This window comes from Leopardus geoffroyi, chromosome A3 (genome assembly GCF_018350155.1).
Source record: "Leopardus geoffroyi isolate Oge1 chromosome A3, O.geoffroyi_Oge1_pat1.0, whole genome shotgun sequence".
Lineage (NCBI taxonomy): Eukaryota > Metazoa > Chordata > Mammalia > Carnivora > Felidae > Leopardus > Leopardus geoffroyi.
Window position 1 is genome coordinate 41,406,967 of NC_059336.1, and position 15,004 is coordinate 41,421,970.

A 15,004-nucleotide genomic window follows, 5' to 3' on the forward strand; every position below is an offset into this window, starting at 1 on the left:
AAAATGGAAAATGCAATCAGAATTGCAGTCTTATCATTTGCTGTGTATCATGTAACAAATCTTGACTTTTTTAGGTCATTTTATATTCTTCCGTAACACAATTTTAATGGACCCAGTGTTTACCCAAAACCATACTGTTGAACTGTGCAATTATTTTTGCAAATATTTCCCTATTCGTTTATAAATAACACTTACAGAAAAACAGCTTCATAGATAAATATTGGCATACATCCACAATTTTTTAAAAATACTTTTCTAGAAGTAGAATTACTTTTTCAAAATGCATCCAAAGTCAAGACACTTTTCATACTAATTGTCAAATTGGCCACAGTGCTTATAGCACTATAGGTCAGTGTCATATGTAGAACAACTGAAGGGGTCTTCATTTCCAGAGTCGCAAATGTCAAGGTCTATACCTCGCATTAAGCACCTTGAGTGATCAGAGTGCCAGCGTAGTGGGGTTCTTACTGTATCCTTACATGGTGGAAAGAGAGAGCTCTCTGGGGTCCCCTACATAAGGGCACTAATCCCATTCATGAGGGCTCCACCTTTTTGACCTAATTACCTCCTGAAGCCCCTACTCCTAATATGATCATATTGGGAGTTAGGATTTCAACAGATGAATTTTGTAGGAAACAAATTCAGCCCATTGCACTGAGTTTACATTCCCATGAGCAGTATGTGAGAGTTTACTTTTCCCCTGCTCTTCCCAATTGGGCACATTCTCATCTTTTGATGTTATCACTTTTATACATGAAATAAAGTAATTAATGGGTAACAACATGTATTTCTCTTATTTCTAGTATGGCTTATCCTTTCTTTCAGTTATTTATTATATCTCCCAATTTTTTATGCAAAACTGCTAGTCATCTCTTTTGTACATTTTTATTGACTATTTCATCTTTTTTATTGGTCTGTAATTTGTATAGTAAGGTTCTTAGCTCTTTAAAATATATGTTGCAAACATTTCGTCATTTGTGTTTGTGATATTATTCTTGTAAAACCGAGTCAACGAGGAAAGGTGGAAAGACAAAAGAAAGATGGGAAAAAAAGAAAGAATGAAAGGAAGGAAAAAAGAAGGGAGGGAGAAAGAGTAGTTGGAAGAAAGAAAGGAATAAAAGTAAAAAAGAAAAAAGAGTGAAGTTGAAAACTAAAAAATTCAAAAATTACCTTTATTTTTATGCCTGTGTACTTGATCCCATAAGAAATCATTTTGTTTTATTTTATTATTTATTTTTTTCTTTCATTTTCTTTTTTTTTTCTTTTTGAAAGCGAGGGAGAGAGTGAGCACATGAATGTGCAGGGAGGGTCAGAGGGAGCGAGAGAATCTTAAGCAGACTCTAGGCCCAGCTTGGAGCACGACATGGGGCTCGATCTCACAACCTTGAGATCATGATCTGAACCAAAACCAAAAGTCGGACGCTTAACTGACTGAGCCACCTGGGTGCCCCAGAAAGCATTTTATTTCCAAACAGGATTATTATTCTTAGTTCTACTCCTCAGACACTTTTTCGTTAAAGCAGTATGCTTCCTAATTTACGGGGTACGGTAGGAAGAAAAGTGGCTTTCCTGCAAAGATGCCTTAAACCCCAGAACCTGTGAATATGTTGGGTCACAATACAAAGGGGAAATAAGATTGCAAATGAGAGATTACGGTTGCTAATTAACTGACCTAAAGGTGGGGATGTTATCCTGTGTTACCTGGGTGGACTTAATACAATCACAAGGGTCCCTAAAAACAGAAGAGGGAGGCAGGAGAGAAACAGTGGGAGACATGGCTGTGGAACAGTGTCCAGAAAGATGTGCATCACTGGCTTTGAAGATAGAAAAGAGGGGTCACAAGCTGAGGAATGTAGCCTCCAGTAGTCAAAAAGGCAAGGAAACAGATTCTCCCCCAAGAGCCTCAGAAAGGAGTGCAGGCCTGCCATCATCTTGATGCCCATTGAGATCCATATCAAACTTCGAACGTGTGAAGCTGTAAGATAACAAATTCATGCTGTTTTAAGCCATTAAATGTGTGGAAGTTCGTTACAGCAGCCCTAGTAAACTAACTCACCAGTTGAAGAAGCACACACACAAAAACTGCTTTACCCAGTCTGATTTGTACATTTTTTCCCCAAATGGTACATTTGTTGTATAGAAAGAAAAAAAAAAACTACGAAGTGAAGAATTCAGAAATTTCTTTAATTATAAATATTTATGGTGACTTGGCACATTTGTGCACATTTGTACGCTTTTAATGCGTGGATTCCATTGATGTTTAGAATTATACAAGACATGTTCTCTGTAACGTGACATAAATGAGTCGACTGCCTTCTTAGGAACTGGGTGCTAGCCATTTCCACTTGATGGGCCTCAAAAGCTACAAATGCATTTTGCCTTCAATGAAAATCCAGTGAAGTGTTGCTGTAACCAAGCAACCTGAATGCAAGGACAAGCAGCAGGTGTAGACTGAAAGCGATCTGTCCCTTCAAAAGGGGGGAATGTTCAATGTGTGTAGCAAATGCTTACGAATAACAGAATAAAGACCTGGGGACACGAACCTTGACTAAGCAGAGTTTGATCTTATTAGGAGGTTCTGATAAAACAAAGACAAGACAAAATGCTGCTTGGAGAAGGGAGATGCTGTAGGCATCTTTACAGAGAGACCCTTCAAACATTTTTGCTTCCAAAAGCAAGGTGCTTCTGAAAGACCCTTCAAACATTTTGGGTTGACTGGTTTCTGTTCTTTAGGTGAAAACTTCCAGGCATATGCAGGGGAAGAAAAAATCCTTTAGAGGTATATGAATGAAAGAATTCCTAATAAGGCACAGAGATAAGAATAAAGATAAAAATAACAATAAAGTAAATGAAATCCTCCAACCTTTATTCTTTACCTATGGTCCTAACTTGTACTCTCAGTTACAGGTTTTTGAAGTTTTCACCTTCAATTGCTGTGCACTCTATATCCAGAGCAATTAGTGATTTCCAATACCCTGCTACAACTGTCACTGTTGAGGTTATCAGGAATTCTTTGATGGGTCCAGCATGGTTACTGAAACCAGTGCATATTTGATCACGCGGCTCCACATGAGCCTTTGCAGCCCTTATCTTACTTGACTGCTCAGCCTTTTACTGACCATTCTGTCTTCTACTTCTCTTCCTGCCAGCTGGCATCTCCAGGCATCTCCAACTCAACACATCTAAAACCAAATTCAGAATCCTTCCCTTCAACTCAGCCCTTCTCCTAAATCCTCTATCTCAGTAACTGGTGCCATTACATGCCAAGATGGCCAAGCCGGAAGCAGCAGAACCATGCAGTTTTTAAGCACTGCCTTTTATGTATTGATATATTTATTAACTAATGATATTTGAGTGCTCCTCTTGACCAAGGACCAGTTGGAGGGTGGGGGAGGAACAACCTTTGGCTTATTCCTTTTTAATTTCTCTAAGTCCTATCAATTGCCTTACAGAAAGTAAGTTTAGCAATTTCTTAGATGTTGTGGGTTCAGGTTTTCCATTTAATGGAAGAGCTCTACTTTGCAAAGATGTCCCCTTTATCAGCCATTCTTTGCTTGGCATTTCTACTTTGTCAAGTTTCACAAGAAGTCATGAGCATACCCACATCTTCCATACTTTGTGAGAATCCTGGAAAGCTTGGAGCACTTTATTTTGGCTAATAATATTTCTTCTCTCTGCAAATGCAAATTGCTCCTAGAAGCCCTTAGTAATAAAATATTTAAAAGATAAGGCATACAGAAGAAGCTTGTGTTAAGAAATTAAGCCTTAAGAGAGAGGACTTAGGAGCACATGAAATAAAAACCGCAACAAGATCGTCATAATTGTTCTGCTTGACAGACCGACCTGCACATTTGTGTGGATGCCCCTGAAATTTTGACATGAGAATTTCAGGTACCTGTCCTTTTTTTTTCCCCTGGGAGTGAAGAGACTGTCTTAATAGCCTATAAGGTAACTTTCTTCTTCATAGGACACTTCTTTTTCCATACAACTTACAGGCCTCGTTAAAACAAGATTCCACCACATACGTATCACTTATCCAACCTTAGGATCCTGGCCATGGGCCATGAGAACTGTGCCATCCAGCTGCAGAGTAAATGGGTGGTTTCAAGCATAGAAGGAACTATATATCTTATGAAGAGAATAACTTGTCCTCAGTTCCAGCAACCGTATGGTGTGGGCACTCCTCACCAGTATGAGTGTTGGCTAGACATCACTAGTTGGCTCAACTTGGATATCCAAAAAGTGGGATATCTACTGTTTTTGAAAGCTTTTCTTTCCTCCAGCTCATAAATATCAGTCCTTTGACCAATGGTTCTCCAGCTGCAGCTTGCATGAGCATCACCTGGAGGGCTTATTAAAAGAGTGTTAGGCCCCTCCCCCAAGCTTCTGCTGGAATAGATCTTTAGTGGAACCTGAGAATTTGCATTTCTAACAAGTTCCCAGGTGATAATGGTGCTGCTGGCCCAGAGACCACACTTTAGACTAAAGTTCTGTGAGAGTATCTGTAATCTGTTTTGATTCCTTATTTTCCAAAAGACTGCACTAGTTATGGGAACACTAGTGATAAAGAAGTAAGACCAATCTCTGGTCATTGCAAAATCCATGGTATACTCTGCTTTTCAACAAACTCTGGCTTCCATTCAAGAAGGTGAAGTAGATATTACAGACTTGAAAGAGGTTAGACACTTCCTCCTGAAATGTACAAAGCTAACTGTTACTGAAAACTGATTATTCATGGGACACCAGTGGGCTTTCACACTCATTTTTTATCAAAAGAAGAACTTTAGTCAGATTTGTACTTTTGGTGCAGAACTCAACAGGGTAATCTGACAGAGAGGGGTGCAGTGAATAAAGACAGCATCCATTATGAAATTAACATCAAAGAGGTCGCTTAAGATGAAATGGAGCCTTAGCCCCTGGGCCATTTCTGCCAAGGAAAGGAAGCAGTGTTTCTGGAATTGGCATTTCTGAACACACAGAACCATACCATCTGATAGATTGCTCTCAATTTTGAAATGGTATTTGTATCACTTTGGCTAAGAACCTTTTATTTGATTTGTGTCCTCTAACAAAGAAGCATGATGCTTGAAGAACTGTTAAAAGGGCAGCGTCTCCGTGCCCATGCTCCATCAGTCCCGTAACTGCTTCCAAATTTTGAATGGCATGCCTCCTTATCTCCATAGGCTTATCCTCTTCTTTCACATATTGCTTTTTGTTCCCTGGTTGTAGTAGAAAAAAATTCTTGCTAGAAATATGCTGCATAAATATGGCTCAAGTGAGTACATTTTATAGAATAATGTTGAACTAAAGTGGATTTCATTAATAAGTAACAGCACATTAGATGCTTTGTAGACCAAAAGTACTCTGTGCCAGATTTTAATATAAATAACACCAAAATATTAAAGCATGGATTTTATAGTGTATTAGTAAACTTCTCTTGTGTCAAAAAAAAAAAAAAAGTTCTCTCTCAAAAGCTGGTGTGTCATTTTCTGCTTAAAGTTGGTTAGTCACCCTGTAATTTTCAGGTTAGAATTTAAATTCTTCAACCTGAGGTATTAGGATTCTCCAGAGAAACAAAACTAATAGTGGATATAGGTTTAGATATAAATATAGATGTAGGTATAAATTTATTATAAGGAATTGGCTCATGCAATTATGGAGGCTGCCAGATCCTAAGACCTGCAGTCAGCAAGCTAGAGACACAAGAGAGATGATGGCATAGTTCTAGTGGGAGTCTGAGACCTGAGACCCAAGAGAGCCAATGATGGTGTTTCAATCCAGATGCCCGCAGGCTTGAGACCCAGGCAGAGCCAGTGTTTTACGCTGAGTCCAAAGTCAGGAAAAACCCTATGTCCCCACACAAATGCAGTCTGGCAGTAGTTTCCTCTTCCTTGTGGGATTGTAAGCCTTACACTTACTGGATGAGGCCCAACCACGTTACCGGGGCTATCTGTTTTACTCAGTCTACCAACCAATTCAATTTTTTTTTTCAAGGTTTATTTATTTTTGGGACAGAGAGAGACAGAGCATGAACGGGGGAGGGGCAGAGAGAGAGGGAGACACAGAATCGGAAACAGGCCCCAGGCTCCGAGCCATCAGCCCAGAGCCTGACGCGGGGCTCGAACTCACGGACCGCGAGATCGTGACCTGGCTGAAGTCAGACGCTTAACCGACTGCGCCACCCAGGCGCCCCAATCTACCAACCAATTCAAATGTTCATCTCATTCAGAAATTTCATTCAGACACACCTAGGGTCAAGTCTGACGTGTGTCTGGGCACTCCATGGTCCAGTTACATTGACACATACAACTGACCACCATACCCAGTGAGAAAGATCCTTCATGATCCGGCCAGAACAGGTCACTAGACCCATGGTTCCCCTGTAAACTCCTGCCTCCAGCCACGGAGAGCTAGTTTTATTTCCTTAAAAGCATTTTGACTGTTCATAACCAACCATGTGTTCTCATAGATGTTTTTCCCTTTGTTTGAGTGTGATTACCCTTTTCTTAGTTCGAATCCCCCCAGAAGCAGACCCTGAAGCAAGAATTCAAGTGAAAGTCATTTATTTGGAAGATAATCCCTGGAATCACTAGCAGGGGAGTGGAAAAGAAGAATTGGAAAGGGAAGGAAGGCAGCAGAGTTAAATTACAAACTAAATTAACCACCCATCCACTGGGGTTTATTCCCAGGGTTGGGGTTGGGGTTGGGGAGGACTCTGGGAGAAGCTTCTGAATTAGGACACCTGAGGAGCAAGGGCACTATAGTACTTCTGTGCAAGTCCTGGCAGTCATTTGTGAAAGACTGCCCTCTTGGGGTGTCAATTCCCTGATATTTCTCCTGTGGCCTCCAGCAACCCAGAGAAAGCCCTCAGGTGGAGATCTGGTGGCTGGAAGTCGGTCTGGCCAGCAGGGAAGTGTCTAGGAACAAGGGCTTGTAGGCAGGGCACCCATATTTACTGGGAATCTACTGTAGCCTTTCCTTACCCCCAGATAATTCTGAATCTCCCTTTAGAATTCAACTTAAGCCTCATCTATTCTGGAAATCCTTCATAGACCTCTCTGACTTAGCTGCTTCTTGTCTGTTTCCCAGTAAAACCTCTGCTTACCTGTATCAGAGAATCTGTTACTTCCTCTTCTGATTGTTGTTTTACTTTTCTCTGCCATACACTTCTTTGGGAGTTTTTGAGGGAATGGATTGTCAACTGTATCTTCATGGTCTTCCATGGTTCCAACATATGGTGTTTGTCAATAAATGGTTCTTTAAGTTGTAAAAGTAGTAATAATAATGGCACCATAACACTAATAGCCAGTATTTATTGAATGCTCATTCCATGTAAGCACTTTACATGTATTACTAACCCTAGCAAGTCATACTAGAGTATGACTTAGGATACTTTTATTATCCCTATTTCCCAGGCATAGGTTTACATAATTTGCCCAAGATTACACAGCAATTTATAGTTTGGCCTGCAAGTAAACCCAAGCAGTCTGAATCCAGATCTTGAATATACTCTTAACCACTATATGAATAAATGAGTGAAATGAATGAACAAATGAATAATGACATCAAGTATGATCCTTCAACACCTGGAGACATTCTAGGGATGATGCTATCAGTATAGTCTATAAAGTTCAAAGATCAGCTCTAATGTCACATATTCCAAAAACCTTTCCTCATAACCTGACTGGAAGCAGCTATCCCTCCCCTGATACCTTTTGTGATGGCCCTGACTACTCTCTATTATATATTCAAATTGATCTGCATGTCCTGCTTTCCTTACTAATAATGTTTGTAGACAATTGTGTCTAGATTTGTCTTGGTATTTTATTTCTCCAAACACAAAGCTACACCTACAATAGGCTATGGAGGAGTGTTTGCCAGACAGACAAATGGATACATAGATGACAAGCAAAGAGATCTTTGACTCTTCCTTTACCTTTTCCTGGAAACTGTGGAGACTTTTTTTCATCCCACTCTGATTTCCAGAAAGTCTGCCGGTCTAGATATTTTAGATGCTCTGAAAAATAAAATTTTATTTAAATCTATTAAGTTCAGGGAAGAATCTGTGAAGAGTTTACTTTGTAACATTTTGATAATAATTTAGTTAGAGAATTATATTTCTAAGAGAAAGATATTCTTTCTCCCAAAATTATATTCAGAGAAAAAAATGAAAGAAATAAAGTATACAGCTATTCACTAATGTTTCTAACAATTTGAATGGAAAGAAATTTACTTCTTTATAATTTTTTTAACGTTTATTTATTTTTGAGACAGGGAGAGACAGAGCATGAACAGGGGAGGGGCAGAGAGACAGGGAGACACAGAATCGGAAGCAGGCTCCAGGCTCCAAGCCATCAGCCCAGAGCCCAACGCAGGGCTCGAACTCATGGAGTGCGAGATCGTGACCTGAGCTGAAGTCGGACACTTAACCGACTGAGCCACCCAGTCGCCCTGAAATTTACTTCTTTAAAAGTTAACCATGGCCATCAAGAATTATTTTCCTAAAACCTCAACTTAAATACATTTTCCATTCCCAGTGACTGGTATATCTATAATCTTCATTTATAATTAGCACTTTGAAGAATGTCACATTGTATAAGTTTGGCTAAGAAATAACTAAATTTAAAGCGTATGTCTGGGTGGAAATTACAAATCTTTACTGAGTCCCCATTGCTTGCAAATCATCATTTGGAAGCATGTCCTACAATGTAAGAGGTAGATAAGAAATATAAACACAGGAATTCTCCAGTTTGACTAAAAAAATCAGAGAAAAAAATTTTTAAAAACCTCAGAAATATTATTCAGCAGAAATTTCTTTATGGATTTTAATGTATAAAATTAACATTAGGTCCTAGAGAATACAAAAGAACATAAGACATAGTCTTTAACTTTGCAGAATTTATGATGTCGAGATGGGCATCTGAAGGATACATATGTTAACAAGTAGACATATGATGTGGTGGTAATAATAAGTAATATTTAGCATTTAATATTTCAGTAACTGTCCTGGTGCTTTAGGTGGTATTATCTCATTTAATCCTTACCCTTTTCATTAGGCAGACAGGAATCCCTGCAACGTCGTAAACCAGACCAGAGCTCTCTTTTAAGATGGATTTTGCACCTGTGTGTAAAAGAAATCGGAGTCAGGAGTGAGAAAAAGAGAAGAGCAGTTACGAAACCACAAAATAGGGAAGGCAAATGGCAGAGTTTGAATCGAGTTGCAGTGATGTGAATAGAGAGGAGAAAATGTGGAAATAAGACAGGCAGGATCCATACTGCCTGGATGTTAAGGAACATTGAAGGAGAAGAGATGACAACATATCAAAAGTTCAAAAAGCAAACATGTCACCCAGAGGGTAGAGGAAGCACGTGTCCTTGCCCAATTAATGGGGGTTTCACTGGGATGAGTGGAATTGAATGGGAATGATGCAACTGGGGCGGGCTGAGGGGTGGGCACTTGAACACACATGGTTAAAGGTTTGGATTTGCACATGTAGCAAACTAGCACTTTCCACGGTGCTGTGCAGGGAATGGGTGCTGTCAGCCTAAACCCAAGTGGTGAGCTCCACATTTCTCAGATACTTGACATAAGCGCGCATCCCTTTCATTGACGGAGAAAGTGCAACATTTGAAGTGTGCGATTTTTATTTTTCATCTTTTTAGAAATTGAAATAACCAAAGTGACCATGCATTACTTGTATAAGTAAAACAAATGATTGTGTATGTACTTTGTTATGCATACATAACAATTTTTAAAAGGAAATGTGAACCCTAGGTGTTAAATTGTGCTGTGATGTATATTTACATAACCTTGTATTAACTTAGCATAATAATGTAAGACAATCGAAATGCATGTTCTAACACTCTTTTCTACTGAGTTCTTTTTGGCCTTTGAAGTTGTATTAGTCAAACTGGAGAATTCTGAGCTTACTAGCTTTCATATGAGTTTTTCTTTTGTCTTCCCCCCCCCCTTTTTAAATAGATGATAATAATGAAGAAGATGTTAACGTGAAAGAAGATTCAGGTATTAAATTTATGATTTCATTCTTAGAGGATAGGCAAGGATCATTTTGTTGTTTATGTGCAACCCACAGGTTTTCAAAGAAAAGCAAAATAAGGTTAATAAAATAGGTGAAGTGGGATATGAGTACACTTATCTAGATGATCACTGAGTAATATATGGAACTGTTGAATCACAATCTTGTATACTAAGAACTAAAATAACACTGCATGTTAACTATCCTGGAATTAAAAGAAAAGAAAAAGATACAAATGTACAGTCGAGGTCATAAAATAAAGAAGTAATTGTGCTAACTAACCCTTATGGTTAATACAATTAGCATATTTAAGCAGTAAGCTTCCAGCTTTCTGAGAGCTGAGGTAAAAATGGAACCTGATGTTATAATAAATACAGTTGTGTAGCAAATCATCCCAAAGCTTAGTGATTAAAGAACCTGCTTATTATGCTCATATATTCTGTGGGTCAGGAATTCAGACAGAGCACAGCAGGGCTGACTTGATCATGCTGCTCTACAAGGTCTGAGACCTCATCAGGAAGCCTCAATGGCTGAGTGCTGGAATTGTGTGAAGATTTGTTCACTCGTATGTCTGGCTGGCAATTGATATGCTGGCTTTTAGCTAAGACCTCAGCTCAGGCAGTCTTCTGAAACACCTGTGGTGGCCTTTCTATAACCTGGGCTTCCTCACAGCATGGCAGCCAGGCTCCAAAGTGGTTCCTCTAGAGACAGCAAGTGAGCCAGCAGGAGCTGTACCTTTTTAAGACTCAGCCTCAGGAATCCCAAGGAATTACTTCCACAAAAATCTTTTTGGAGCAGTCATTAAGAAACCTGCCCAGGCTCATGGGGAGAGAGAAAATAGGCTCAATATCCTGACAGGGAGCTGTGAGGTTTTGTAGAGCATGTAGGACCTGAAAAATTGCTGTGGCCATCTTTGGAAAATACATTGGGTACATATGATATATTGTTCTCACTATCAGAAATTAAGATGCATGCCTGCTTCTCAAGAAAGACCAGTGTTTGATGAGAGAAATCTAGTGGTTACAAGCTTTGGATCTGGCCTAAGGTGACCACTCAATACGTGCTCGACTATGAATGCAGGAATCAATAGCCCTGATTTCAATCCTAGCTCCTCTACTTACTGACTTACTACTTCCTGACTTTGGGTGAAAGTTTTCTCTATAAGCATCAGTTTACACCTCTAGGGGCATAACTATTATAATACAGTCTTGTTTGGGAATTAAATGAAATATCATACCTGAAATATTTCTTGGACCTTAGTAAACACTCAATAAATTATCGCTTTTTTTTTTTTCCTTTCTCACTCTAACAGATATTGGAGGGTATAGAACTTTATTCCACGGTATAAGAATTCCATGTTCCCAATTTTGGCAACCACACTGTTCTAGGCCTGAAATAGGACTGGGTTTCAAAATTAAAACAGATATCTTAGAGGTCCTGATTTTGTGTAACCCCCTCTTCGATGCCAGAACTCCATACATAAATCACTGACAACACAGTCTGAACATCTCCATTAACGGGGAGCGGTTTAAATTCCAAGGCAAACAATCTCGTTTGACTAAAATGGTCCTTCTCCTTGTTAAGTTAAATCTCTATCCCTCCCCTGACTTCCCACTGTCTTCGTGGAAAGATAATCGTTCTTTTCTTCAGCTGCTCACTGGAGCAATGTTCATAACTTCTGTCTAGCTTCTAGCTTCTTCTCCAGTCCAAACATGTCTGATTCCTATGGTTCCCTCAGCCTCCCCAGGGCAGTGGGTTTGAAGGGTGGAGAAGTAGAGGAAGTATCTAGAAGCCAGGAATGAAGGAGATAGAGCAGGATCTGTAATAGCAGCTGCCAGTTCCCTACCTATATCCCCTTGGCCCTCACTATTCTTTTACAAGACCAACAGCTTTCTAGGGAAAGCTCTTGTGACTCTGCAATCAGTGTTTCTCGCTGGTCATGAAAGCAAACTTGAAGTGCCAGGAAGTTAATTTCCCTGGAGTAGCCCTCAGCCAGTGATAGGCAAGAGCTGGTTGGCCCCCGAAGGACACATCGGAGGCATATTGCATTCCAGTGTCATCCAGTAGAAATATAATGTGAGCCTCAAATGTGAGCCTCATGTTTAATTTCAGATTATCTAGTAATTACATTGGAAAAAGTAAGGAGAAATGAGTGAAATTAATTTAGTAATATTTTAGTAACATAATATATCCAAAATATAATGATTTCAACATATAATCAATCTAAAAATTGTATTAGTCTGATATTTTACATTCTCTTTTTTTTCCATACTATGTTTTTGAAATTTGTGTGTAGTTTACATGCATATCTTCATTCAGACTAGACACATTTCAAGTCTTCATTGGCAATGTGTGGTATTGAACAACGAGATTTTTTTACCATCACCCAGAGGTCCCCAGCAGAATTGATCCCTGACTGTCCACAGTGGAGCTTGCTCACGCAGTATTGGGTGCCTTCCCTTTCTTGTCTCACCTCCCTACTGCCCTCTGGCATTTTCTGGGATAATCTCTTACATTAAGTATTTGAACTCAATAGTTGTCTCAGTGTCTTCTGAGAAAATCCAACCTAAGACAAAGACTCTGCTTGTCTTTTGTAAAACATTAAGCCCAAGGTGAAATTTCAATTAGAATATCCATCCCTATACTCATGTGGGATGTCTTATTATTTAAAAGAACCATATGTTGAAAAAAGACTTTAAGGGGTTACCCACATCTTGATTTAATTCCATGAACTTAATGTTAATTTCTGTTATTTTCATTTATCCTGCTCATATGAAGTATCCTTGGAATATCCTTCAGCCATGGGGAGTACTGCCCTTTCAGCCAGCCAGTTTAAGGGCCTTATCTTGCTAAGGATCATTTGCCTAAGTGCCCTAAGTATACATTTCTAGGCAAGGGGAGTTGACTTCTTAATGAGATGCAGCTAGCTATCCAAACCACTGAGTGATTTTAAGAAAATCATTATTAATGCTAATGCAGAGCCCACAAGATTGGAGTCAGCATATGAGGTTTGGGGGGCTTTAATTGGATCATCATTTCTGATTTTAGTCTCATCAGGTTTCCTGGGGGTTTCGTGTCCAGCAGCTGGATGCAGCTGTTAAAGTCATACTCAATGGCCCAAGGATACTAAGTCACCTGGCCAGAATGGGCTTGGGAAGCTGCTCTCCATTTCCTAGTATCTGAGTGCTGAAATCACGGGAGATTTCTGTGCAGAATGGTTCCATGATGTGCCACTGGTCTTACCAGACAGACATTGGTGAGCAGGCTGACTTCAGTCCATATCTCACACTTGGAAGTGTTGGTCTCCAAGAGAGGTTTCTATCCAGACCATTAACTACTGCCTTTCTCTGCCCTGCATCACATCTTCTCATATAAGTAGAAATGCTGGAAGGATTTTTAAGAATGCAGCTGACACTAGTAAAGGGCTACTTGGGACAAATAACTTGCCAACAAAGGCTAGTGAATGATAGTGAATAATAATCTGACTACCAAAAGTCAGGTGAACTGACTCTCCAGGTGGCAGGAACCCCCTTTTGGAGAGTTTGCATATTTCCTTAGTGTAAATACACACACCACAGTGTTTTCAAGCTACCAAACATGAGATCAATGAGTGTGGGAGCCGAGAGATAGGTATAGTCAGCTCACTCACATCAGCCCCAGCACACCTCTGCTGAGCCAGATTTTAACTGAGTATGTATCTTGTGCCAGTCACTCAACATACATGAATTCATTTAAGATATGCAACAACTGTAGGAGGCAGGGATTGTTATTACACAAGGCTTAAAAGGAATTAGTTCCTGGCTTAAATAGCTGATCCATTGGTGTGTCTGATCTCCTAGCTTAAATAGCTGACCCACTGGTGTGTCTGAACCCAAAGTTCATACCCTTGTACTCCTGTCTCCAGACCCTACAGGTAAGTAGAGGCAGGAGCATCTCAGACGGTGTGAGGCAAGGTCATCCTCAAGGTGAGGCTCTGCCCTCGTGGACAATGATAGAAACAGACCATCTTAAATGCTTAGGATGCCTTTTAAGTCCTTTATCAGTTTCTTTTATCCTACAATAGAAAACATTTCCCCATCTCCTTCCATTCCCAAGAATGGCTGTTGAAATGGGACCCTACCAGGAATAGGAAATCAACAGCCACCTATGGAAGTCCAGCTATATGAGAGTCAGGAGCACAGTTGAGTTTTGTAGGGGGCAAAGCTATGCTCATGGCAAAACTCCAGGTCTCCACCCTCTGCCAGAAACAGAGGCAAGATAGATAATATGATATGCTGTCAAGGAGAATTATGGGTTGCTTTGGAGAAATCGTCCTTCTGCTTCCCCAGGCCAAAGGGAGAGTTGTTCCTGCTGAACCACAAGTAGAAATCTGAGCACAAAGGCCATATATATCAGTGACATTTAGTGAGTGCCTCCATGGGTGTTAGGAAATGATACTATACTTATGTCATAAATGACTATTCATAGTTAACATGTATCCACGTCCAGTGACTACCCAAGGAGGGCCCTGTAACTTTTTAAAAAATAAAGTACTTTTGGGAAACGCATCTCAAAATTTAGACAAACAGAAACAAATAGATGTCTTTAAGAGATGTCTCACCCATTCTCCAAGAATTCCCATTCAGGTTGGGAAATCACGTTAATGATCAAAAACTCACTTTTAAGAAATGCTGGTTTGGGGTTGAATCCCCAGCATTAGAAATTCTCCTCTTAGCCCTAGAGGCAGTTGATGCATTTCAGAGGCATCTTCCAGGGAGTCTTAGCATCTTCTCCCAGGGAGATGGCAAGTGTCGTTTTGCCTACTTTATGCATCCTTTTGAGCACAGCATCTGTGCTCAGTGAGCTGTTCCAAGCATCTCATTTCTGTTTTTACTGAACCCGTTCTGAAGGGTCAACATCCATCTCACACCTGGTGACAGAAGTTTGGGGGAGTTGCTAATGTAGTCATTGGCAAAATTTTTCACCGT

The 15,004-nt window shown here is 39.9% G+C and overlaps 1 protein-coding gene across 2 annotated transcripts in view; it reads left to right on the forward strand.

The window, feature by feature from the left end:
* MACROD2 (mono-ADP ribosylhydrolase 2) overlaps positions 1-15,004 on the forward strand; it is a 2,046,639-nt gene that overhangs the window by 1,878,080 nt on the left and 153,555 nt on the right. For both annotated transcript variants that reach the window (XM_045445353.1, XM_045445352.1), the window contains exon 10: positions 9,983-10,024. In XM_045445353.1, the coding sequence (XP_045301309.1) occupies positions 9,983-10,024 (42 nt within the window). The remainder of the gene's footprint in view (positions 1-9,982; positions 10,025-15,004) is intronic.